Consider the following 24646-nt stretch of genomic DNA (forward strand, 5'->3'; position numbering starts at 1 on the left):
AAGTTCCCTGCCCACAGAAACCCATTGGGCCCTGCAGCCCTCGCAGCCAGCGAGTCCCAAAGTGCAGCTACGTGAGTGCTGCTCTGGGAAACGTCACCACATTTGTCCGAAGGGACCAAGGACACAAATCCGGCTGTTGTGTGACCTCCTGGGCACTGCCCGGCCAGAAGCCGGCAAGGAGCGGCTGCGCTCTGCCCGGAGCTCGCATGAGGGCTTGTGGGTCTGGGACAGACAGGGCGGGTCATTGTTGGCATGGCCAGGACCGAGTCCCCTCACCGGGTCAGCTCCCCTCCTCAGCAAAGAGAGGAAACACGAGCCTGTCGGGGCCGGCTCACAGCACGGCGGCTGCTCTTCCACAGCCTCTCCTGGAGCATCGCAGGGGCGGTGAGAGCTGCTGCTGTTTCCCCCAGAAGGGGCGCTTGGATTTTCCCTGCCGTGTCAGCCTCTGCTGATGTGCTCCTGCAGTCTGCAGCAGGCCTGGGACTCCATCGAACTGCTTACGGGAATGAATAAAGGAAAAAGACTCTGGAGGTAAAGGAGTGTCAACCAAGATTCGTGTTCCACTGTAATAAAACAACCTGCAAAAATGAGCCTCTTCATCCCAGGGGGCTGCAGTGTGAGACCCGTGTGTTGCTGCTGGAGTCTCGTGTGCAATGCGACCCGGCTCCCCCTCTCCCAGCCGGGCCTCTGTGCCAGCGGCGGCCGCTCGGGGACGGGGAGAGCTGGGATCGCTTCTCCCCGGGAATGCTCAGGGACCGAACCCGGCCGCCGCCGCTGGGGCTGCCGCAGGTGCGGTTCTGGGAGCGGGCAGGGCCCGGCAGGGACACGGCGCTGTCCAGTGGCGGGAGGGGCGAGCCGCGGGCAACGAGCGGGCAGAGGAGCCGAGCGGGCACGGGAGCCGAGCGTGCGGCGCCTCGGCAGCGGGGTCGGGCCCGGTCGCGCCCGGCGTTCGAACCGCGCGGTGAGCGCCGGGCCGGCTTGAGCGGCGCTGGAAGGGAGGGGGCAGCGCTGAGGGGCCCGGGACAGCGGCTGCGGGGGGACAGAGCTCGCTGTGGGGCTGCTGCGGAGCGCTTGGGCCCGGCCCGCCTCGGCTTCGGCGGGATGCGCCGTGCGGGCGCTCCCGAGTTCAGCCGAACAGAGCCGAACGCAGCCGAACCTAGGAGTGGTTCCGAGTTCAGCCGAACCGAGCCGAGCGCAGCCGAACCTAGGAGCGGTTCCGAGTTCAGCCGAACCGAGCCGAGCGCTGCCGAACCTAGGAGCGGTTCCGAGTTCAGCCGAACCGAGCCGAGCGCTGCCGAACCTAGGAGCGGTTCCGAGTTCAGCCGAACAGAGCCGAGCGCAGCCGAACCTAGGAGTGGTTCCGAGTTCAGCCGAACCGAGCCGAGCGCTGCCGAACCTAGGAGCGGTTCCGAGTTCAGCCGAACCGAGCCGAGCGCAGCCGAACCTAGGAGCGGTTCCGAGTTCAGCCGAACAGAGCCGAGCGCGGCCGAACCTAGGAGCGGTTCCGAGTTCAGCCGAACAGAGCCGAGCGCAGCCGAACCTAGGAGCGGTTCCGAGTTCAGCCGAACAGAGCCGAGCGCAGCCGAACCTAGGAGCGGTTCCGAGTTCAGCCGAACAGAGCCGAGCGCGGCCGAACCTAGGAGCGGTTCCGAGTTCAGCCGAACAGAGCCGAACTGGACCGAAACAGGTGGGCGGTTCCGAGGTTAGCCGAACGGATCCGAGTCCAGCCGAGCTCGGTCGGAGCCAGCGAGCGGGCCGGTGCGGGACGGCTGCTGCCGGCTCCCGTTAAACACCGGGCCGTCCGCACGGGCGTCCCTCGCTGTCGTGTTCAGAGCGCCGGGAGCGCGGCCCCCGCCTCGCCCGGGACAGCACCGGGCTCGGATTCTCGTACGGGGCCCGGACGGCGAAGCCGGGACGCTCGCACGGGAGCTCGGGGGCACCGGGGCGGGGTCACAAAAGCAGCGGCGGGAGAAGCGGAGCTTCCGTCGGAGCTCCGAGCTCTGCGCCGAGGGAACGGCGGCGGCGACACGGGACAGGTGAGGGGTGGCGGGACCGGGGGCCTGGCCGGAGCCGGGGACAGGGAGCTTTGGGGGGGAGCGGGGCTGGGGGAGTCCGCGGCCCGAGCCTCCCCGGGCCGCGAAATGAAATATGTCCTCGCAAATGACACGGTTTTGGTGCCATAGGACCAGGAAACGTCTCTCCAGTGAGCTTTTCAGGAAAAAAATTAAAAGGCTTTTTTAAAAACGAGTTAAGATGTGAAAAGTGCCTTAAAGCAGGGTTGTTTGCAACTCTTTGCAAGTGAATAGGTAGCGGCTTGGTTTCTAGATGGTGTAAAATGTATCTTTTTTTTTTTAAAGAGAGCTCCTTCCTAATCATCTTCAGGTCGAGCAGTAACTTTGAAACTTCTCGTAATATGTAATTATAATGGCTGAAGTAAAGCCTAAAATCCACACGCAATTGAATCGGGGTATTAAAGTCTCGCTAAATGTCTTACCACCATTCATATTCTTTCATTAAAACTTTCCAAGAGCAATAAAGAGAAAAAAACCCGCTGAAATATAGACTCTCTGCCAATATATTCTACTTAGAACAGCCTTTTGGTGTAGGCGGCGCTGCAGAGCTTTCCCTTATGGGGGTGGTCACCAGCAGACAGGGACAGGTGTAATTTTATAAAGCCTTTATTTATTGTTCTTTTTTTTCTTAAGTGATGGAATTGAAAAGAACATAGTTTGACAAAACACAGAAGATTCACAAAGTATTCATTCGGTACCAAAGGAAAAAGGGTAAGAGGTGCGAGAAGTGAGACAGAAAGTTTTTTCGTCGTGTTTCTCCCACTGGCAGCCTAGATTGGAGAGACAAAAGGGAGTATTTTGTAAAATGGCAGCGTACTGGTAGTGCTTCAAGTTTTTGAGCCCTGTGCAGTGGCAGATGGTAAAACATCTAGGGAAAGCACAGGTGGTGGTTCAAGGGAAGGTGGCTGCTTTTTGGGGATAAGAAAGTTAAGTGGATGGAAGGGTGGGCAGGAAGGGGCAGACAGACTGACAGACAAAGGTATTTGTGTATTTCTGCTGTTACCTACCTTAGGTTAAGCACCAATTCCTAGTGTGGCTCTGCTCTGGACTATTAGGGCAGCACCCTAGGAAAAGGAACACGAACAGTTGTGAGAGGGAAACCAAGGCGAAAAGTAGTTTGTGCTTGAGAAGGGTTTGTTAGAAACCTGAACTTGTGCCTGAATGGTAGTTCAGAGGATAATGCTCATGGTACCTCCTGACCCTAGAACCCAAGTGCCCCTGCATGTCGTGTATCTTCCCATATTGCCGAAGTAGAAAGGGAACTTGTGGGACTGATTAGAAACGAAATAATTATTTCCTAAGTCTTCCCAATATATTTAACCATGTAACACTTTGGATGTAAATAAAAAAGAATTCAACTAATCAGCAGTTTGAGATACTAGTAATAGTTGTGTGCCCTTCATTAGATTGAGGCTGCTACTGCAAACTGTCATTTGTGCTTCCTGGCAATGCAATGTGGCTCCGGATAAACGTCTCCTGCGGCATGATAGCTGAACTCCCAGTACAGCTGGATTTGCTAGGCACTTCTGAGAGTTGATCCAGATGCACTTTTTACTGGTAATCCCAGAGTTTTGTAAGGATCTGTAGCACAAAAGCAAGTTCATGTGTGCTAGAGATGAAGTTAAATTCCACACATGGATATTTTTTGCCTGTGGCTTGTAGATACTTGGCTCTTTTGACAAGGCCCAAGAGAACTTTGTCTAATCTGGGATTGAGATGTGCTTTGAGCAGGTGGTTTGCCTAAATTACCTCCTACAACCTTTCCATGTGAAATTGTTCAGTGACTATAATGTGTGCAGCCAAGACAGACATTAAGCTCTGGCCATTTCCTGCAAGGGCACATGGACAAGCAAGCACAGCAGTTTGCAGAACAACTTTCTAGTGCAGTTTCCAAGTTCCTGTATACGTGGTTTAGGTTTTTTTGTTTGTGGTGTTTTTTGTTGGGCTGTTTTGGGTTGGTTTTTTTTTGTGTGTGTGTGTGTGGTTTTTTGTTCTGATTTTTTTAAAAAATAAAAAGGAGAAAGTACCTCTTCCCCAAGGCACGAATCAATATCTGACTGCTTGCAGCACTTTTCCATCATGGCAGTGAAACCCCCACCAATGGTCTTGATTTGTTCCTCTGTCATCTGGGGCTTGCGCTTGATGAGGTTGATGAGCAATCTGAGAACAGAGCCACAAGACACGATTAATCTCACCTGCTGTAGTCGGTCCCCCCAGGCACAGCTCATTCAGGAGGGGTTTTTTGTCATGCCTAGATGAGCCTGGGCCTGTCAGTGACTCCCCACTCCCAGTCTCACAGAACCATCGGTTTGTTTTGTGTTAACTCAGTTACAGCTGGGGAAAAACTTAGGGAAATGATCTGTGTGTTGTCTTAGTTAAGTACCTCTCAAGATCTGCACTGGCAGTGGGCCTACATGAAACTGGTCATTTAGGAGGGAGATTTTAAGTGAAGAAAAAATTCAGTTTTGCTTCTTGCAAACTCTGTGCTGGTGTATGCTGACCAGGTCAGTGCAAACACATAGCTCCATCTGGTTTTCCCTGTCACTAGTGCAGCCCCAGTCAGGTGTAGCTTCCTTCTGCACCCCCCAAAGTGCTACCCTTGAAAAGCTTCCCCACAAGGTGTTTCTTGGCGCTTACTTCAGCTGCCCTGCTTCACGCTCAGCTGGAGGAGCAGTGCACATTTTTTCATCAAAATTGAACATCATGGGGTCAAATGGTGGAGGCACGTATTTGGTGTCGACGCCCATGGCAGTGAAACATGGTCTCCTGTAAGAGTAGAGTTCATTGCAGCACTGTGAAACCTGCTCGTTGATAGGGGTGCTCTCCTGTCTCTTGCACATGTCTTCAATGACGATGCTCAGCTGAAAAGAGAAGGGCAAAGGTGAGTGACATCTTCCCAAACACACAGCAGTAGGTGATGTTTGTATCACAACAGCATGGCTGGAAGTGGAAGCTGCTGAATGGAACAGCTGCTGGGAAATGGCATGTGTTTAAAATTTAAAATATATCTAAGTGTTCCTGGAGTAAGGCCTTTCTTCATCTGCAGACAGTCTGGGCGTTGGGCTACAATCAGTAGGTTTGAGGGTGTTAGGACCCCCTTTAGCTTTTCCAAATGCAACCTTCCACAGTCTCAGTTATGGAGCTCTGGGCTACCTGCTCCAGTGGAAGGTGTCCCTGCTCATGGCAGGGTGTTGGAACTGGATATCTTTAATGCTCCTTCCAACCCAGGCCATTCTACAGTTCTGTGATTCCTGATTCTATGAACTTACTTTTGCTTTCTGAGGGAAAGCAAAGTGTAACTAAAATTCTCACAAGCTACCATCAGAGAGCTATTTAGGCTCTCCCATCCATTAAAAAATGAACAGACTTGGAATTCTGTTAGGCAGATGATTAGTGTGGTGTTTATGAAAATCCACTGTGTTTGCTATCTCGCCAGAATTCAGTATTTTTGCCAAGAGGAAAAACCTCCAGGAGAGGAAGGGAAGAGAATAAATGAGTGTACTCACATAGTGCTCAGAACAAGACATGCGTTTCTGCTCAGGAAGGTTGCAGCACTTTTTGCCAACAGCTGTCATTTTCTTCCCGATTTCCAGCAAGGTGTCAGTTGATACCTGAGGCATCTTCTTAGTGTAGCGGACCAGAATTCTGACAAAGTCAAATCAAAGCAACTGTTAGTAGAGCATTCTTCAAACATGAGCACATCTAGCCCTCTGAAGGTGAAACAGAAGTGAAAACCAAAGCAGCCAGTGTAACTCATCCAGAATATCAGTATCAGGAATCGCTCACCCTTTAAGGAACTCTTCCTCGCCATGGGTATTGAACAGCTCACAGTTTGTCTTCACAACTTCCTCAGTTTCCTTGAGATGCTTGTTGGCTTCCTCTTGCTGCAAACAAGTAGAAATTTATCAGTAATGTTAGAGCAGGACTTGCTGGTAACAGTCACAGAAGTGTAACTTCTGGCCTCTTCTAAACCTTAGCTACAAAATACTCATTTTCTAAGGCTGATCACTTCTGTATAGCCAGGATGGTGTAGGCAGGATTTGATTCCCTAGTGGGTCTTAACTTCTAATAGACATTTCTTTGGAAAAGGCAGCCACATTTCAAAAATTTAATCTGAATTAATTATCTGTCAGGCTTATTTTCTAAACAGTGGGGGTTGATGTTTATTTGTTTAAGTCAAGTAAATATTTCAAATGATTATCAGCCACGGGGGGAACATCTCTTGGCCGAAGTTTTCAGGAGCTCAGCTTGTGCTGTGTGTTGTGTGTGACTGAGTTGCAGATCAGACCTAAGCTGAGGTGTCTCTGTGTGCTGGTCACGCTCATTGCTGTCACAATCCATGAGCAGCCACGCTCGGTGTAGGCAGTGGAGCTCAGAGAACAATTGAGCTGTTCATTGTCAGCCTCAGGACAAGCCGTATCGTGTTTGAGATACAGAGGCATCAGACAGCTGAGTGAAACTAGTCTGCAATATTGTAATGTGGCAAAGGAAATTACTCTGGGATCTGATAACCCTGTATCCTTGCCATGGCCGTGGACTGTTTCATCTCCCACCTGGAATTAGTCTCCCCAAAAGCCTTCTGCCTGCTCTTGTGTAGGAGCTTCTCAATACAGTTCTTTCATGTCAGGTACCAAACAAGCATTCTAGTCATCTGCTGCAAAGGAAGCTTTGCACCTACAGCGTTTCCGTAGCACTCGGCAGGGTTGTCTGTCTTGCAGCATTTGTCCAGGAGTGTTTCATATCCCTTAGTAACCCTCATGATCAGCTCTGTGGAGAGCTCAGGGTGTCTTCGTGAGTACTCATAGACAAACCTGAAAGGCACAGCAGCAGACAGAGCTCCTGAGTAATGTGCTGCTTTCATCAAGCACAGTGCACTAATAACAAGGACAATGTTTCCTTAGCTGGACAATGAGCTTGGAATGCTGCTGGCACTACTTACTCTGACAGGAATGCGTCATGGTTTGGCTCATAGCTTTTGCACACTTCCTTATCTTGAACGTATTTTTCAACCAGTGAGGGAAGATTGTCAGGTTTGTCATCAAATTCTGCCTCCATGATGCACTTGGTCCGTTCCACCACTGGCAGCTCGCAGCAGGGCTTGATTTTACTTGAGAAAATGTCTTGTTTAGAGCACAAAGACTTCACGACCTCTGACTGTAAAATTAATACATAGTATTAGACAAGCTGTGAAATAATAATTTAAAGACAGATTAATTAATCTGCTCTCGCTGCTTCAGACTCTTCACTCAGGTCACCTATTGACTTAGCATTTTCCTAAAGAAATGCTGTCTAGACACAAGGAGAAATAACCAGGGCATGAGCGTGCCCTGTGCTTGCTGACCACAGTGTGCAGGTGAATGGTCCTGGATCCTGGATCCTGATCCTGGACACTCGGAGAACACAAACTCTGGAAAGCCAGGGCACGTCACTGAGTGCTCTGTCACAAGGATGTCTGATGTCAGCTCTGATAGAGGACGAGAGGTGACAGAACCCCAGAGCACTGGAACCAGCTGCTTCAACAAGTGTGTCCAGGTTTCAGTCAGCCAGGCAATATTGAAATCATCTCACTATTGCAGAGGTTTGTTAATCTGTTCTCTGGCACTACAGGCTGCTGGATTTACGGCGGTGCTCTCACCAGGACAGGAGGAAAAATTGCAGCCTTTTTGCCTCTGCTTTCTTTTCCTTGATTTGTGATTGAGTTGAAGTGAATAAAGACCACTGAACAACATCCTTGATAAATGTTCTGATTTTGGCCAAGCACACTAGGTAGACTGTAAGGCCTGGCTTCTTGTCCTCATGATCAGACAGGGCTAGATCCTGAGCTGGGCTGAAACCTACTTCCAGTAACAGTCAGCTGTGCAGATGCTGAGCTTTTCAGTGCTTGAGGAACCTTCCAGCAGTGCTGAGCACGAGTTTAAGTTCCCTGAGCTGTGAATGCGTAGCTGCACAAATTACTGTCTTTCTAAACATTTTTCAAGTATGTTCATGTTGTTTTAAAGTAGGGAGCTCACCCAGTCATCCACGCATTCTACCATGTCCCCTTCACAGCACTCCTTGTAGACATCCTTCACATCATGGACCATCTTAACAATTTCTACAAATGGAGCCTTGGGGTATTTCTGGCTCAAACGAGCAAGTTTGCTGGGTAGAAAAGGAGAAAAACACACTTGTTTTGAAGCACTGTAGGGAACAGAAACCTTGCAAGTCACACATGACAGGCTAGGTCATTGTTTCAAGAAAATACTCATTCTTCTCATCTAATTTCTGGTGGCTAAAAAAAAAAAAGGGTATCAACACCTGCACCAGTAAAGCCAGAAAGGGACAAGTCTGTGTTTTCTCTGTTCTGCCTGGACTGTGACGATCACACCCTAGCATTCTTGACTGGTTCCAGAGATGGTTTCATTGCTCTACAGCTCTCACAGCTGAGCTTTTCCTGGGTCTCACTCACAGGTTGACAAGCCTGTATTTTATTAAAATAGTGTGTGGAACTTACCTTGCTTGGAAAGTCCTCTCGCCATACTTGTCCAGGATGCGACATCCGTGCTGCTGCTTCACGCCTATCAGCTTGGCTCTCTCCTTGATGACAGCTGCCTGTGGTAAGAGGACACACATTGTCACATCCAACTGCTTGCATCCAAGGGATATGATTAATCCTGGCCTGTCTCTCCAAGTTCTTCATGCAAAGATTTGCATGAACAGGAGAATTCTGCCTGTTTCTCACTCAGTTGCTTAGTGTTTATCCACAGAGAGAAGTTTACTGTACCTTTGCATCCAAGCAAGCACCAATATCACTCTCTGGGCAGCAGCTCTTAAGTGCATTTTCATACTCGGCAGCCAGACCCAGGATGGCTGGGGCGTGCAGGAAGGGGTTTCTTCTTGCAACAGTGTAGACGAAACTAGAAAGAAAAGGAAGGTGTAAGTTCCATGTTCCAGTGACAACAGCAAATGGCCTTAAACCTCTTGAGGCTTCTCTGACTTCTTTCCTAGTTTAGAAATCGAGTTTAGTCATCTCCTTTGAGACATAATGCCTGCTGGTGGGAAGTGCTCTGCTAAATCTCTCTTCCCAAGGCAGGACTCAGTAACTGTGAGTGAAGGGTGAACTTCTGATGTTGTCAACTATCTAGTTTGATGTATATCTGCTTTTCTAAAATGTGTTGTCAAATACTTGAAAATTCTGATTTCCAGTGTGAAAAATTAATCTATGGCCCTTTGACCAAGATTTTATTGCCAATTTTTATTCTTTTCACTGTTATCTTTCTTCATTCTTGCCAATTAGAGCAAGAGTAGTGGCAAGCTGGAACAAGTAAGTTATTAAATCAATATTGGAAGCACTGTGAGTTTTCAGCAGCTTTGGGGAGGAAAGGTCATCCAAGACTGATAAGATGTGACTCTTAACCCCGTTTTGAATGTGAAAACCTGCTCTGGCATGAATTGAGAAAATGCCACCAGGATAAGGCAGAAAGAGTGGCTGTTTTCCTTACTTGCCCAGCAGCTGCACGCGGTGGTCGCTGTACTCCTTGCATATGACATCGGCGGCTGGTCTCTGGTAGGGCGCGATGAAGTCTGGCTGGTGAACTTTGAAGGACAGGAAGCACTGGTTCCTCTCGGGATCAGCCTTAGCACAGCAGTCAGCCATGTCACCGTACGAGTCGCGGAGCTTCTCAACTTGGCAGATTTCATCCAGGAAAATGGAGGGCTGTAAGGGGAGATGCCGAGGGTCAGAGTTAGTGGAATGTATTGTCTATTTATCTGCAAAAGAAAAGCCAGGCTCAATAGGAAATACGTTTTTACTGAATAAGATTTAGACCATAAATCAAAATACGGTTTTCACGTGATTTTATCGAGTTTGGTTTTATGTAGTCTGATATTAGCTGTTCCAATGCTTTACTGAAAAAAGCTGATAATAATTTAAAATACTCTGTGCAAGACAGGGATCCCCTTTTACTTATAATCTGACTAAACTGAATTTTCAGATGAATTGAAGCAGGACTTGATGGGAGCCTTTAGGGACAACTAATGTCTAGCTGAAACTGTTAGACTTCCAGGGATCCTAAATACCTGCAAACTTCTGTTAAGTGATTTTAGAAGAATTTTTTTAAACCCTCATAAACTAAGTGCCTTAAATTAGCACACACACCTTTTCAAGTCATCCAAGTGTGAAAATCTACACACTTGGGTCATTTCAATACCTAGAATTAGGCCTGTACTTCACAGCTGGGGTTTTGGACGAAATGCTGACATTTATTTTCAGGCAATGCTCAGCTGAATGTGCTCAAGTGTGGCATTTGGTCTCTGACTTATGGCTCCATGGATCATTTAGGCACTTCTTAAAGGCAGAGTTCCAGAACTTGACAAAACCAAGTTCTTTGTTTAAGCACCAAAATCTGAGCATTGGCCCGTGACAACAGGCACACCTGAAAGGTTCAGGTGTGAGTCCAGGAGGAGGGTGATCCTGGCAGCTGCACAGAGCGAGGGGAAATAGAATATTGAGGGGAAGGAACGCTGCCTACCAGTGGTTTTGCGCAGTTGGGAGCGTCCTCGTTGGCCACACAGGTGTGTGCCAAATCAACAACGTCCTTCACCAGCTTGGACAGTCCATCGTAGGAACATCTCTGGAGGTACTGGGCAAATGTGATCATGGCACTGAAACACAAAGTGCAGTTTGGAGAATGAAAATGAGAAACATCAGTCAGTATCTTCAGAGGTGCTTCTGAATTCAGCTTGTTTGTTCAAATGATGTACACAAATGTTAACCGGGATACCATGCAGAGGATAGTGCCAGATCCCACATCTGTCTTGTTCTCACCTCCTTGGGAAGGTTTTTAACCTTCCCAGTAATCTTTTTACCTTCCCAATAAAAGAGGTCTTGAATAATAAATTAGAAGCAAACCAGAAAAGACTGTGATTGGAGTTTTCTGTCACTCTTAGCAGCAAACTCATAAATGCTCTGACCTAAGCTGGATTTGGCCACTGTTAGAAATTATGATCTTCAGGCTGCCTTCTCTCAGTACTTAGGTGTCTGTCAAGGCCCTCTGTCTTTGCCAGAACCAGGTTCAAATGAAAACCACTGAATTGTCTCAGAAAACCTGTCACAGGTTGGTTTTTTCAGGTTGGTGGTTTGTTTTTTTCTGGCAGTGTCTCAATGCAGCATAATTTCTCTTCATTCTAAGCATATCAAACCTGTATTTCTCATGCCTGTTTTATTTTCAGAGAAGGAACAGAGGCTTTTTCACAAGGTTTGCGAGGAGCTCTTTTCCCAGAGAGCAACTAAGTCATTGTGACATTTGGAGGTCTTAAAACATTTCTAGGTTTTGCAGTAACAGTAAGGGGCTGACTCGGGGTTTCAGTGAGACATAACACTCTCCCTGTGAGCTCATACAGCGTGTCTTCCTTTCCCTTTTTGGCACAATAGCAAGAGAGACAAAAAAACCCGATCAGAACATGGAAGCTGAACGTTCACTTACACTGCCTTAAAGTTCTCTTCCTTCAAGTCCTGGAAGCGATGGGCAATCGGGCTCTTGTGGTCTAGGAAGAAAGCATGTGGTTTTCATGATCCCAATAGAATATCTACCTCTGTAAGCAGCTACTTAATTCAGATATTCAAAATGACTGTTGGGAATTAGAATTTAGGGTTAGCAAATGTGTCCTTTGTGTAAGCACCACCACCAAACAGCACAAAGAAAGCAGTGCAGCTGCAGTTTGATTGGAGTTACTTGTCCCGAGTGTCCTACCCATCTCCCCCATCTCTTAATTTAGTTTCTTTTCTAGTCAATCATATTTCTCTCTTCAGTATGGATCAGGCTCTCACAAATTGTTTGTGAAACTGTATTAAAGACATTAAATTGATAGAACAAAGACTGCCAAGAGAAGTAGCTAGTCCTTTCTTACCTGCATCTCGTGCATGTCTTATCAGGTTCCTGGATCTGGCAGAACTCAGGAGAAAAATAAATGAAATTAATGTTAACCACTTCATGGTTTCAGATTATGATGTGAGCAAAATTGCTCAAAAATGCTAGGAAGATTGAAGGAAGAGCATTTGCTTATATACCCTGCAGTACCCGTGCTTGTAAAATATTAACCCTCGAGCTGGCATTTGTAGATGTCCATTTGGCCTGAAAGAGATTACAAAACTTCAGCTGCCCTTGCCAAAAATTAATTTGATATTAGTTATTTATTCTGTCTTGTTACTCTACAGGGCCTTTTCGCCCTGAAGAGGTTGAACCTCCCAGCACCCAAAAAAGATAAAGTTTTGCGCAAATTTCCTTATCAAATGACAAACACGGAGTTCAAGGCATCACACAAAAAAGTCATCAGGGCTAATCCTATAGCCTGGTGTTTGTTTTTTTTTTGCTAGTATTTGTTCAAAAGCAAAGCCTGTTGGTATTGTATAGCAACAACTCACCCAGAGAGGACTCAGTCCATCTGAAAATAGAGATTTTTAATTTTAAATCACTTTTTTAGGATGAGATGGCTAATCTAGACATCTATGGCTGATTTGAGCACCTGAAACTGTTGGGTCCTGCTCTGGTTTTCTGTGGGTACTGCTGTTCACCCATATCCAGAAAACAGCCAAACACGTGGGTAAACATGTGCAAGAGCTGTCATTTCAGAATTTTTGCAATTTCTCATTTGTACTGACATCCTCTCAAGAGCAATCTCTTAATGAAACATTGCTCCCCTCTCTGAAAAATTTCCCATTGATTAGTCAGTAACTTAGGAGATCAGACATGGGAAGGAATGTGCAGTTTGCACAGAGCCCCAGGACACGGAATAAAATCAAAATTACTTTTCTAGGACACCCAGTGAGATGCTTCAAGAAATCTCAAACAAATACAAGGTTGGATGCTTGCTGAGTGCAAAGTGATGTAGCTTCCCAGGGGGAGATGCTGTGATTTATTTTAATGAATTTATGTCCCCAGTGTGTGGATACCAACCCACACAACTGGAGGTTGTGTGCTGCCTTGGGACTCTTTGCTTTGTGGGCACCCACCTGGTAGAGCTGAGCATGTTGTCTCCAAACACTTCCTTAGTCCTTAGGGTTCCCTTTTCTGCTCTGTTCTTCTTCCTCAGGTGGGAAGTTTTGCCATAACTCTGTATTGTTCCTAATGGGAATAGTAAGAGCAATTCAATGATCAGTTTTCTGGAAGTTTGACTAAGTAAGTACATGCATTATTCTTCCTTTTGTTTCTGGGCGTGAGCTTTCAAAGACATTTGAAATAAAGCATGTCTGAGCTGAAAATATTTGCAGGCAGTTTTCATTCAGGAAAATGCCAGTGCAGTGCATCGTGCTTTCCAGAAAGGCCATTCTAATGGCCACATAAAACTGAGATCAGCTCACAGCATAGTTGGATACAATGAAATTTCTACAGGCTGCTGCTGTTGCAAGAATTTTTTGCAATTTTTCGAGTCTGCTCCTGTAGGTATTATATTTTTGTAGGTAAAAGACAGCAATCTGTTAGTGATTTAAATGAACAAGGCTCTATTTTGGGAATTAAAAGGTTATCTGGATAACTCTTACATGAAGGATGGTGCAGAAAAGCAATGTTAGAAATGTCATAATGTTAGACATGGGGATTGTTTTCAGGTGGTTGTAGGAAAATCCCATGTTTCTGGAGAATGATGGGAATTGATGATCAGTCTGGACCTTTCACACCTGTGCTGCTTTAGCCTAATAAAATCTGAGGCAAGAGCTTATTAATTCAGTCTGTAGTTATTTTCCTGACCATATCCCTCTGTCAGAGAAGACCCATCTCCTTTCACACCTTAAGAGAGCATTCAGTGGGACAGAAACACACGTTGAGGTATTTTGTGGATAAGTGTAAGGTGGTAAAAAACTGCGGTATTGGTGAATGATGTTTTACAACAGCTCTTGAGATGCTCTCAGGCTGTACCAAAGAATTCTCCAGAAAACTACAGCTAAGGGCTGGGAGGGCAAAGCTGAAATTCAGCACAGTAAATGCAGCATTGCATCTTGAAAGCTCTCTGGAATTTTCCCTTGCAGCATTGTGCAGTGTTAGCAAGAACGCTCCTGGTCCCCTGGAGTTAATATGTAAGTTTGGAATACAGGGTCCATGTTTATTTCTAGATATCTTCTGTTGTCTGTCCTGCACTTCATGCCAATGGCTCATATAACAGCTGAGAGCTGAACTCCAATGCTCGTGTTTGCTCAACAATATTAAATATTATACTGAGCTTCCTGTTACTCAATGCCTTCATACTGCATTGAGTTCACTCCAGCAAAGTTATCCTCATATTAGAAAAAGGAATTTATCAATGACATTTTAGGATGATCCATTTTCACACTCATTTATGTCTAAAGTTACAGGTGATAACTAGTTTTATTCCAGGTGTGGGGAACCAAAGGACAATAATTCCAAGAGTAATTGACCTGGAAGTAGAAAGGATGGATAATTTTTAAATATTTCATCGTACCAGGCTGTGCCAAGTGGAAGAGTAGGAACAAAGTGGACCGAGATGTACTGATATGGCATGAGGCTCTTGAGAAACAAATGTGATGTATCATGAGAAGAATTGTCAGAGCCCTTTTGGGAAGTAAGTACTTCTCAAAGTAATCTCTCAAAACCCAAAGGACACGGAGAAGCCCTTTGCTTTTGTGGCCCTCCATTTTATTTATTGTTGTTTCTTCCTTTTTTCAAGCCCTATAGTTGTGTTTGTGGGACTGGACCACGAGACACACACCAAACCTAGAGACAGACATTCCTGTGCCGGTAGCCGCAGTGAGTAGCTATTTTTAAATAACTGTAATGATCAGAATATTTCCTGATAAATGTCTGTAGCTCTGGACACACCGACAGGTATCAGGTATTACTTTTTTTCCCCTGCTGTGGTGCATGGTGTTTGCCATTCTTATCGGTGATGTTTGTCTCCTGTGCAGAACGAGTCAGACATCTCAGATATATGGCTTTTGTTTGAACAGAGATGGAGCCATAGATATAAAAGAAGCAAATGTAAAGAGAGGGGGTTTGATCACTGCAGCAGAACAGGCAGAGACCTGCTCAGCTGTAGCTAATGGCATTCCATGTCATTCCAGGCACTCCTGGGCATCTCATCAGTGAGTTCTGATACTGGGCTGTTCCTCTTTGGGCATCAGCCCCTCCCCTGCAGTGTTAGTGGGTTCTTGATCCTCCAAATAGGGGTTTTATGAATTGACAGGAATGACTGTTCTCGTTGATCCTGTACATTTGATCCTAAGGGCATTCTACCATCCCTACCCCTTTGTCTCCCAAGTCCACAATGTAGTGAGGTAGCTGTTTTCCTTATTAATTACCATTTACCAACACCATTCTTTGGCAGCAGCAGGAATGAGAACAGCTTTGCTTTGCCTGTTAAGCATTCAGTTCCTTGAATATATCCAAATATACGGCCTTCAGTGCTTTTTGAGGGTATCAGTTCTGAGACTTCTCAGAACTTGTCTCTATTTTCCATGTCCCTATGACTTTTTTCTCTGCCAGTTCAAGTAGGTAATACACAAAATAGCTGACTATTGGCTTAATCTATTATCCATTTCTAAGGTCCCTCAAAAAAAAAAAAAATCAGTGTAATGTCTTGGTATGGGTGTAAGTAAATTTTGTATCTAAATACAAAATAGATACAGGAAAGAAATACCTGAGGTGCAGCATTGCTCTATTCAGGAAATCCTTAGGAAGGTTTTTTTCATCAGTGTTTCTTACAGTGCCTTTGATAATTGTCTCTGGAACTGAAATTGTTGTGGTGGTGTGATTGGTGTTTGGCTCATGATAGCACTGTCAGTGGAGATCTTTCTTCTTCCTCTTATATAAGTCCTGGAGGCCTTTAGAATCCAGTGCGTTGACTTGTGCCCTAGAAACTTTCTGGCATTCAATTTCCAATTTCTGTGCTGCTCTGATATGTTACCTGATGGCCTTTGGCAGGAGAGAAGAGCCATTTAATGTGGTACAGTCAAGAGCCAAAGCTGAAAGCTTTTGTTTGGCAAGAGTTTGTTAATATTTCTTCCCTAAGTTTGATGTACTTCAGCTTTAGCAATCAAAGAAATACTGAAAACTTTTGAGGAACAGCAGGAAATGTTTGGAGCGTCTTTTTGTTTTGAATTTCTTCAGGCCATTGATCCATAACCTCCAATTTTTGTAAAAAAATATGGCTACAAACATTTTTTTGTACGTGTAAGCAGGTGTATTTGCTAAACTCAGAAACAAAGAATGTGTAAAATGAACTGATTATTCTGGGAGCCACTGGGTTTGCTCTCAACTTGAAGCACTTGAAGAGCTTAAAAAATCCTCTATGTCTAGAGGGGCTGTAGGACTTGTGGAAAATTTCTGCCATTCTGCAGCTGCCCCCCACAATGTTGCTGCATCACCTGGCAGTGCTGACACTCTTATTTGCCTTATTTTTCATCTAGTTTAATTGTAAACTTAGGGTTTTCCCATTCTGGCCTAAAAACTGCCAAGCTGATAAATATTTTCTCTTTCATGTCCATCTCCATAGAAACAGAATCTGTATTACTGCTGTAATTGTTCTCTTGTGCTGTTTTTTCTGTTAGGGCCTTGGGGGTTTTTTGTTGGTTTCTTCTTGGGAAGATCCAAGTTCATTGATTTAAGACAACTTGTAAATGTTCAAGCGTTAAGGGGATAAAGGGAGTGATGATTTTCTCAGCCTTTCCTCTATTCCTGAGCAAACCATTTCTTAAGATAAAGCCCTCACAACTTTGGAAAATGAAATATAGTCATTTTAAATGAAGTTCTGGAGCAAGAATAGCATTTTCCACCTCAAAAATCCCCTATTGCCTTTGGAATTTCTTCAGCCGAGAGTCAGGGCCTCAGGTGGCACCTCAGCAGGAGAAGGAAAGTTTGTAGAACCATTTTTAGGTCCTTGTTACTGGAGCAGGCAGGACAAGACATTTTAAAATTTGGCACTGATGTTTACTTGCTGACATTAAAAGATAACCCACTTGTGCGTATTATGCTGCCATTACGATTTCTGAGTCTTCACAAAGGAAATGTGAAGTATCCTGTCCCCACAACTGAAATCCAAAGGCACAGTGAAATATTTCCACATTTCTGCCTTATCCTGTGAAGCAAAGTTCACTTAGTCAAATCCAAGTACCTGCACTTTTCTGTTGCACAAATCAATTGTTTTGCAAGCACCATTCCATCAGACCACATTTATTAGGTCAGCTCTGGCTTGTAGTTCCAGGTTCAATGGGAATCATATTCCCAATGATATTACCAGGATGTAATGATCTCTTAGAGGAGAGCTGGATTTGCAGCAGCAGCAGCAACAAAACATTGTCTTTATTCAGGTTGCTGTTTTCCTTCCCATGTTCTCCTTTACCTGGATTTGTTACACTATGACATGTACTACTGGAAACCTGGGATTCCCAGAGTTAAGGAAGTGACTAAAAAGAAGAGAAAACTGAGGAAATGTTGGTTGGTTCATTTGCTGGTTTTTCTTTAGAGTAGTACTTATCAACTCTGATTTTTGAAGAAGGGAATAATTGGGGTTTGAAGTTCAGTCTCTCTGAATTTGAGGGCCTTCAGGAAGACCTGATTTTAGAAGAGAGGTTCCTCAGTACATTCCCAGAATCAGAAAAATTTCTTCAGAGACCACAAAGTGCAACTGAGCTTAGCCAAGATGTGTGTGGTTCTTGTGGTTGTCTTAAATAAGTTACCAAAAGGTTGGTCCATATATCAGAGGATCTAAAGAGATTTATCAGGTGATCTGTGGCTGTGCAAAGCCTAAATAGTTGTGATGATTGTTTGTTTTAAAAATTTGAACACTAAACTGAGAATCCTTCTTAAGTCATGCAAAGAAATATTAACGATCTCTTTGCACATGAAGCTTTTGGTGTTGTCTTTTGGATCAATTAGGCAGAGGCTACACTCGCAAGGCCATTCCTCTGTGGCGCCCTCCAACCCCGTGCTGACAGTCCTTGACATTTGCTTTCTGCCCAAAGGCCTTTTCCAACAGTGCTTCAATGTTGCCAGTCAGGCATATCCACACTCTGCCCACAGGTCTCAAAATTAACTCGGGAAATCCAATTATAACAATTAATGTAGTAGTGCCCTTATCTGGCACCTTCAGTTTAGTGTGAACTGGGGTTTCTGACTTTCCTCCTTCGCTCTGAGTGCTGGAAACACGGAGTGGGTGTCTAGGCACTGGAGCTATTCCCAGCACAAAGAGGCTTAAGGCTTCCCTTAAAGTCAGTGCAGATCCAGATCTAGGCAGATTCCTGGCTCCCTGGGCTGGGAAATTGGAAGCTGGGAAAATGAGGTGTGGAACCCAGTTTCTCCCAGTTCCTGCTGGCAGAGGGGACAGCCTCGTGCTAAGCCAAGACTGAGGGCACTGTTGGTGGTGAGCCCAGGAAGCCTGAAAATGCTGAGAGTCTGTTTTGAACTCATGGTTTCTGAGGTGCTGCTGCACTGTTGGGCACTGCAGCCTCTTTGCTGTCAGCAAGTAGGAGTTTGGGATGGATCCTCTTGACATCCCAGAACACAAATGTTCTTGCATCACTTGACAGAAGTCTCTCAAGTACAGAGCCCACCCTCCCTGCAGGTTTGTCAGAGCCAATATGGAAGTACAACTGTGGATTTTATGGAAGTTGATCAGTCCTCTGATGTTTCCAGTGAAACATTTTGGATTCAGTTCATGTGGATGCTTGATTGGTGCACTTGCCAGTGCTGGGTTATAGGTTGGATTTGATGATCATTGTCAGGGACAATTTGTCCTTAGTGAAGCTGTGATGGTTGTCCTGGGTCACTTTCTCTTGTGTGTGCCTCAACATTGCTTCCATTAAGGTCTTCCCTGGCCCAGAGGTAAGGCTCACCAGTCTGTAGTTCATGGATCTTCCTTTCTATCCCTCCTACAAAAAGTTTCCCCTTTTCCAGTCACTGGGGACTTCACCTGATGGCTGTGACTGTTCCAAGATGATGGAGAGTGGCTTGGAGACCACATCAGCCGGTTTTCCCTGGGCCTTGGCATGTGTGCCATCAGGGACTCATGGCTATAGAGTTCCATGCCATTCCCACCATCCCAAAACACAAACTCCACTGACATGGGCTTAGGTTATTTTACCCATCCAGTCACAAGAAGAAATCTTCACACTCAAGCTGGTCATAAAAGTCAGTCCAGAACAACATACCATCAGAATTAAAAATTATTGTGTGGAGAAGTTGAAATTGAGACTAGGCTTGCTAAGGAACTTACGTGCATTGGTTTGTTAGTTTTCAAAGGAAAACAAAATTATTTTATTTGATTCTATCAGCTAGGCAATCTATCTGCTTCCACTTCTGAAAGGAAAATGAGGTTTTCTCTTCCTGCTTTTCATAGATAACTGCACTTCAGGCTGAGAAAGGACCAGTTTAAAGTAAGACAAAGCAGAGACTCCTGTCTCTTGGGCACTGATATTGCTTAAGAAGCTTTTTGGCAACTCACTAAGGTTACCGGGTCCTCTATGCAGGATTTTGAAATATATTCAGCATTGACCTAATTTTGGTCACATCAAAGTGCCAAAACTTGCCTGACTTCACTGGAAAGCGAACTCAGTAAAAGGGAGATTGTATCTTGGATCTTTCCATGCAGATTTTTAACCCTCCCTACAGTATTTTAAGGAAGTTATTTCACACCAAATGTTTTTAGATTGGTTAGTGGAAGAGTAGGAAATGTACCTGCAAAAAGCAGGTTTAGCTCAGGTAATGTTGAGATGACTCTAAGGCTGATATTCAAGCCTAATCTTTGCCTAAAAGAGAGTTCCAGTGTGTTCTGAATAAAACAGTTGTCAGCATTCCATTAGAACTGCCCCATGAGGCATTTTCCAAGTGCTCAGGTAGGAGAAATCTGCCACCTACTGTTGACAAAACCATTTGCACAAGGAGGCCATGGACCTCAAAACAGAAAAAATTGATGTTCCTGTGGGCAAAGAAATTGACAGTTGTGGGGAATTGCCACAATGATGTGTCTGAAACAGACATCAGCCCTCACTGGGGCTGGATTAATAATGGAGGGAAAACTCGTCTTGTTGATTAGTGACAATGCGTGATTTATTTGGTGCTCCTATTGCAAATTATTTGTGTAATGCTTATGGAGGCACTTGTCTTGAAGAATGTTTGCATTGTCCTTACCTGAGTCTTTTAAATTAAAGAAACGCATCAGAAATATGGAATGTGAGAAGTTGCTTGAGATAAAGCACTCCAAAAAGTCTGGACAGCTTTTCTGGCTTGTGACAGTCGCTGTCTAACAGAGATGTGCAGGATTTGGAATTAGGGTACATAAATGTTACAGGTAAAGTGCTTTGCTGAATCCAAGTTTAAAACTCAATTCAGTGGCATTTAAGAGCTTTGGTGAACGTGGAGAGACCGTAGTGATGTCTGAAGGTGAGCTTGGGAATTTGTACTCAAACTCAGTTCTGGATTACAATGTTAAATATTACAATTGGTAATTAATATATTGTCTGTAATTGAAAATTACACACTTGAGAAAACTGAGCTGAGGCTGTGCATCACAATTCATGAATGAGAATAAAAGGTCCAGGTTTACCTTTCAAGACACTCATAGGCTCACTCACCAGACAGTTTTGACATTTGAGATATTTTCTCATTTCAACAATACCAATGAGCTCAGTCATAACGAAGGAAATAAGAGAATGACAAGTGACAGTAAAGAAAATTCACCCCACCAGCACTTTTTCTCCTTATTGAAAAGGTCACTAATTCAGGAACACAAAGTTATTCAAGGCAGTTCCTAACTTTGTAATTAGCTAGAAATAAAGTCAATGGCATTGTAAATGCCACACACAGACAAAAATGCTTGTTTAGCCTGCTGGAAATAAATTACACACAAAAAAATCTATTCAAAAATCTCATCATTTTACTGTCGAATAAAAAAAATAATTCAGGGTATACATATTGGAGAATCAAAAGCTTTATTGAAAAATTAATTTCCAAAGCATTGGGAAGGATTAAAATCAGACTAGTTTTAGCTGCAGAGGTGTGTTGCCGGCTTTTAGCTCCACCTACCGAGTCCAACGGAAATAACAGGAACATTGAGCTCTCCTCTGTTTTTAAAAACTCTGTCCCTAAAACACAGCAGGAACCCACAATATGTAGCCAATAAGTGAAATAGCACACAGTGAACGAGTGAGGAGGGCAAGTTCTGTTTGAAAACAGAAGCTCCACGGGACCCTGGAGGTTAGAGAATTTTAGACCATCAAAAACTAGTAGATGATTTTCTAGTTCTAATTTGAACTCTCTAAAAATATTCTGCTTCCACTTTAAGTGCCTTTCTGAGATATCAAAGGCATTTCTTACACTGCCTTGCCTGATTTCAAGGTCTTACCAAGTTTTACATGGAGATTCCCACTCCCTTCCTTATCCAGAGATAAAACTGCCCTGGGAGGACAAATATTTTCAAGGCACACTTTATATGAGGATAGAAGATATTCTGCATGCCAGCAGAAGGCTGCTAGCATTGAGCTCTTCCAAGCTGCTCCAGGAGACGCTGTGTGAAGGACTAATTTCAGAACTAATCAATTGTTTACTTTAAAAGTGGTTACTATAGAAATTATCGTTATGGATTGGCTGAACCCAGGCATAACACGAGGTGTGAGAAATATTTAACCTTCTGGCTGACTCCTGTGCAGCCCACAGCTGATGCTGCCTTAAATGTCATCACTTAAAAAACAAAACAAAAACCCAAAAGAACAAAAAAAAACCCACCAGCAAAACATTTTAATGTATAAACTTTAATATTCAAATATAATAATCAATTATTATAATATATAATAAATATAATAATATATCAAGCTTTGGCTTGAGAGGTTTCATTGACAGTTTTGGATTACAGATCTGTTATACAGATCTGTATAATGAAATACACAAAAAGAATTCACTTCATCTTATGATTTGTCTTGTCTTTATTTTGTTCTATTTGTTTTATTTTTATTTATTTATATTTATTTTATTTATGTTCTTTGTTTTATTTTGCCTTTGACCACACTTGAAGAGAATGAGAAGTAATCCAGAGTGCTGCCCTTTGCCCTCTATTTGCCACGGTGTTTTTCAGTTTTATACACACAAAGGATAATAACTTTGAAAGCTTACCAAGCAAATTAGGAGCCTGCAACACACCTTGGGAATCATTTATGCATGTTAAAATGTAAGGCTCAGAGAGCACTAATGCATTTTAGGATTTCAAGTGCCTAAGCCATTTCTTAACAAAGACTCCCAAAGTACTCAATATATTTACAGAACAAATGTTTTATTTTTTTAACAGAGCACTTGAAGATTTCTTCACTGAATCAACTGTTAAAAGGTTTTGCTTTCTGGACTTGTTTTTCCTTTCACAGTTCTCTCTGTGAGGAAGTGGTCAGAGCTGGCATGATGTTTTAAGAGCAACTAATAGAACATGCAACATCAATCTCTGAGATGGAACATAAATGATGTGCAAGACACTTGAGTGGGATATAGATGTGTATTTCCAATGACACTGATCACAGATAAGGACAGCCAAGGGCAAAATCACCTGACTTACTGCACCAAACAGGCAGAGGTTGATCCCAAAGGAACTTTCAGACTGGAAGAGTTTGAGTGTTAACAGTAATGCAAATGAGTTTTGAGCTTTACAGTGTTGTGAATTTACCTTATGCTGTAAATCTATGCACTTCTCTGTGGCTAGCGCTGCTCCTCTGAAATTCTCCATCTCTCTGGATTGTCTTTATTTTCTTTACTCACAATGCTCACAGGAAACTTGCTGTTATGAAGAAATAGAGATGATTCAAAAATGTCATTTGAAGCAAATGCTATGGCTACATAAAATAATTTTTCCTTTCCACGTGCAGTTTACTGGGATTGAAACTGAGGGGTTTAGATGAGGCTAAAAATGTGTATCACAGAAAACTGCTCTTCTCTGAATGTACAAACGTTTGTGGTTTTTACCTTCTTTCTCCCTCTGCCTTGGACAGCAGCCATTGTATCTTGCTGAACAACTTAAATTCTATTACTTGTGTTTGATATAAGTCATGGTGCTCTAATTTTAGTTTCTCTTGTCGCCCGTTTCAGATGGATCTTCCACGCTATGCACCAAGGAGGTCCAGTGAGCCAGTCCCTGTGGTATGTGTGTTGGAACAATACAATCTGGGGTTCTCAGTTCCCTGAATGATACGAATAAAAACATTACAGCACATACAAGAAGCTGCAACAGTGGCAAAACTGTGCATATCCATGACAACTAAGGCATTCACCAGTGACAATGGCAGGATTTGAGGTTTGGATTAATTTTAAAGTTTACTTGGATGATCAGCTTGGGAGCCTTGTGGAAGCTGCAGCAGTCCTGAGTTTGGGTTTAAAATTCACCCAGTTACCAACTTTTTCCAGTCCCTGTATTAATTGTAAATGAAACTCATGCTCCCTTGCTCCCTGACCTTGACAAGACACTGCTTCCAGCAGCTGTAAATGAAACTGAAAGCAGATCCATGAGGATAATTATACCCCAGCAGAGGTTTCAACACATTGTTTGTCCTGTGGAACTTTTTAAGGAATCTGGCACACAGGAGACAGTTCCTGAAAGTATTCCTGGAAACCTCAAGCTTTCCCACTACTCCTGTGGAGTGCTTAATGGGATGATCACTTACCTGGAGGAAATTGAATAAATACAGAAGCAGAAGTCACAGAGGAAAGAGATAACAAAGGATTATAATTTTTCTCAAGATTTAGGAGGTTGATGAGGTCCTGGCACAGGTTGTCCAGAGAAGCTGTGGCTGCCCCATGCCTGGAAATGTCCAAGGCCAGGTTGGAGAGGAGCTTGGAGCAACCTGGGCTAGTGACAAGTGTCCTTGCCCATGGCAGGGGGCTGGAACTGGGTCATCTTTAACATCCCTTCCAACCCAAATCATTCTGTGATTCTATGATTCCACGATTTCCTGCAGCTGTTTGCTGACAATAAACCCAAGTGTCCGAAGTTAACCAACTTCATAGACTCACCAAAGGAAGGAGATGTGATTTTTAGGTATTACTTCCCTAATTAGAGCCTACACTGACTTTTCAGTGATATGCAGTCCATTCCCTACGAGCCCTTTCAAGAGGAAACACAGCTGTGGGTCATACACCCTTGTGGAAACTGGGATACACACAAAAAAAAATAAAACCTAATTAAAAATAAAATCTTGATTATTGCCTCCTTCATTATGTGTTGATGATGATCAGAGTATTTACAAGAATATTTTAGTTTGTGTTTTTAAAATATCAAGTGCAGGAGGAGTGTCACACCTTCTCAAGGCATTCAAACCATGCCAAGATTAGGAGCAGACTTGTGTCAGCAGCTTTTGCCCACGACAGAATCAAATCTTATAAGCCCCATAGTGTAAAACCGAGTTTCTCTTAAAGAACTGGAGTGCTTTGATTGCTGTTTCACTCACAGAATCTCAGTCATTTAAGCTGGAAAAGATCTCCAAGACTATTGAGTCCAGCCTGTGGCCAATCTCCAGCTTGTCAAACAGAGCAGAGCACTGAGGGCCCAGCTCTCTCCTGAACACCTCCAGGGATGGCAACTCCACCCCTTCCCTGAGCAGTCCCTAGCTTTGACAGCCC

At 44.2% G+C, this 24646-nt stretch overlaps 1 protein-coding gene and 1 long non-coding RNA gene across 6 annotated transcripts; one reads left to right on the plus strand and one right to left on the minus strand.

Moving 5' to 3' along the window:
- Nucleotides 1-2662: 2662 nt before the first annotated feature.
- On the minus strand, nt 2663-12110 carry ALB (albumin). Its single transcript, XM_058837165.1, has 15 exons — nt 11961-12110; nt 11537-11597; nt 10583-10715; nt 9554-9768; nt 8836-8968; nt 8566-8663; nt 8084-8213; nt 7012-7226; nt 6751-6883; nt 5859-5956; nt 5579-5717; nt 4710-4933; nt 4100-4232; nt 3080-3136; nt 2663-2842 (listed from the first exon to the last, which is right to left on the minus strand). Exons 1-14 carry the CDS (start codon nt 12043-12045, stop codon nt 3086-3088), a joined length of 1848 nt encoding a protein of 615 aa, XP_058693148.1. The 5' UTR covers nt 12046-12110; the 3' UTR covers nt 2663-2842; nt 3080-3085.
- A 532-nt stretch (nt 12111-12642) lies between these two features.
- LOC131578479 (uncharacterized) lies at nt 12643-24203 on the plus strand. Of its 5 annotated transcripts, XR_009277505.1 has the most exons (5): nt 12643-12653; nt 13143-13228; nt 14508-14624; nt 14730-14809; nt 23120-24197. It is a non-coding gene; the product is annotated as an uncharacterized LOC131578479 (long non-coding RNA). The 5 variants fall into 5 exon arrangements; XR_009277507.1 differs by lacking the exons at nt 12643-12653; nt 13143-13228 and adding an exon at nt 14055-14121; XR_009277508.1 differs by lacking the exons at nt 12643-12653; nt 13143-13228 and having other exon boundaries at nt 14271-14624; nt 23120-23324; nt 24105-24203.
- The last annotated feature ends 443 nt before the right edge of the window (nt 24204-24646 follow it).

Source organism: Poecile atricapillus, chromosome 4, assembly GCF_030490865.1.
Source record: "Poecile atricapillus isolate bPoeAtr1 chromosome 4, bPoeAtr1.hap1, whole genome shotgun sequence".
In the NCBI taxonomy this organism is placed as follows: Eukaryota; Metazoa; Chordata; class Aves; order Passeriformes; family Paridae; genus Poecile; species Poecile atricapillus.

What these genes read in the sequence shown, in the direction of transcription:
- ALB (XM_058837165.1), bottom strand. Translation starts at nt 12,045, where the DNA reads ATGAAGTGGTTAACATTAATTTCATTTATTTTTCTCCTGAGTTCTGCC. An exon ending in GTGCTTGCTTGGATGCAAAG is followed by an intron (nt 8,664 to 8,835) that starts GTACAGTAAACT and finishes CTCTTACCACAG; the next exon opens with GCAGCTGTCATCAAGGAGAG. An exon ending in TAGAATGCGTGGATGACTGG is followed by an intron (nt 7,227 to 8,083) that starts GTGAGCTCCCTA and finishes TTAATTTTACAG; the next exon opens with TCAGAGGTCGTGAAGTCTTT.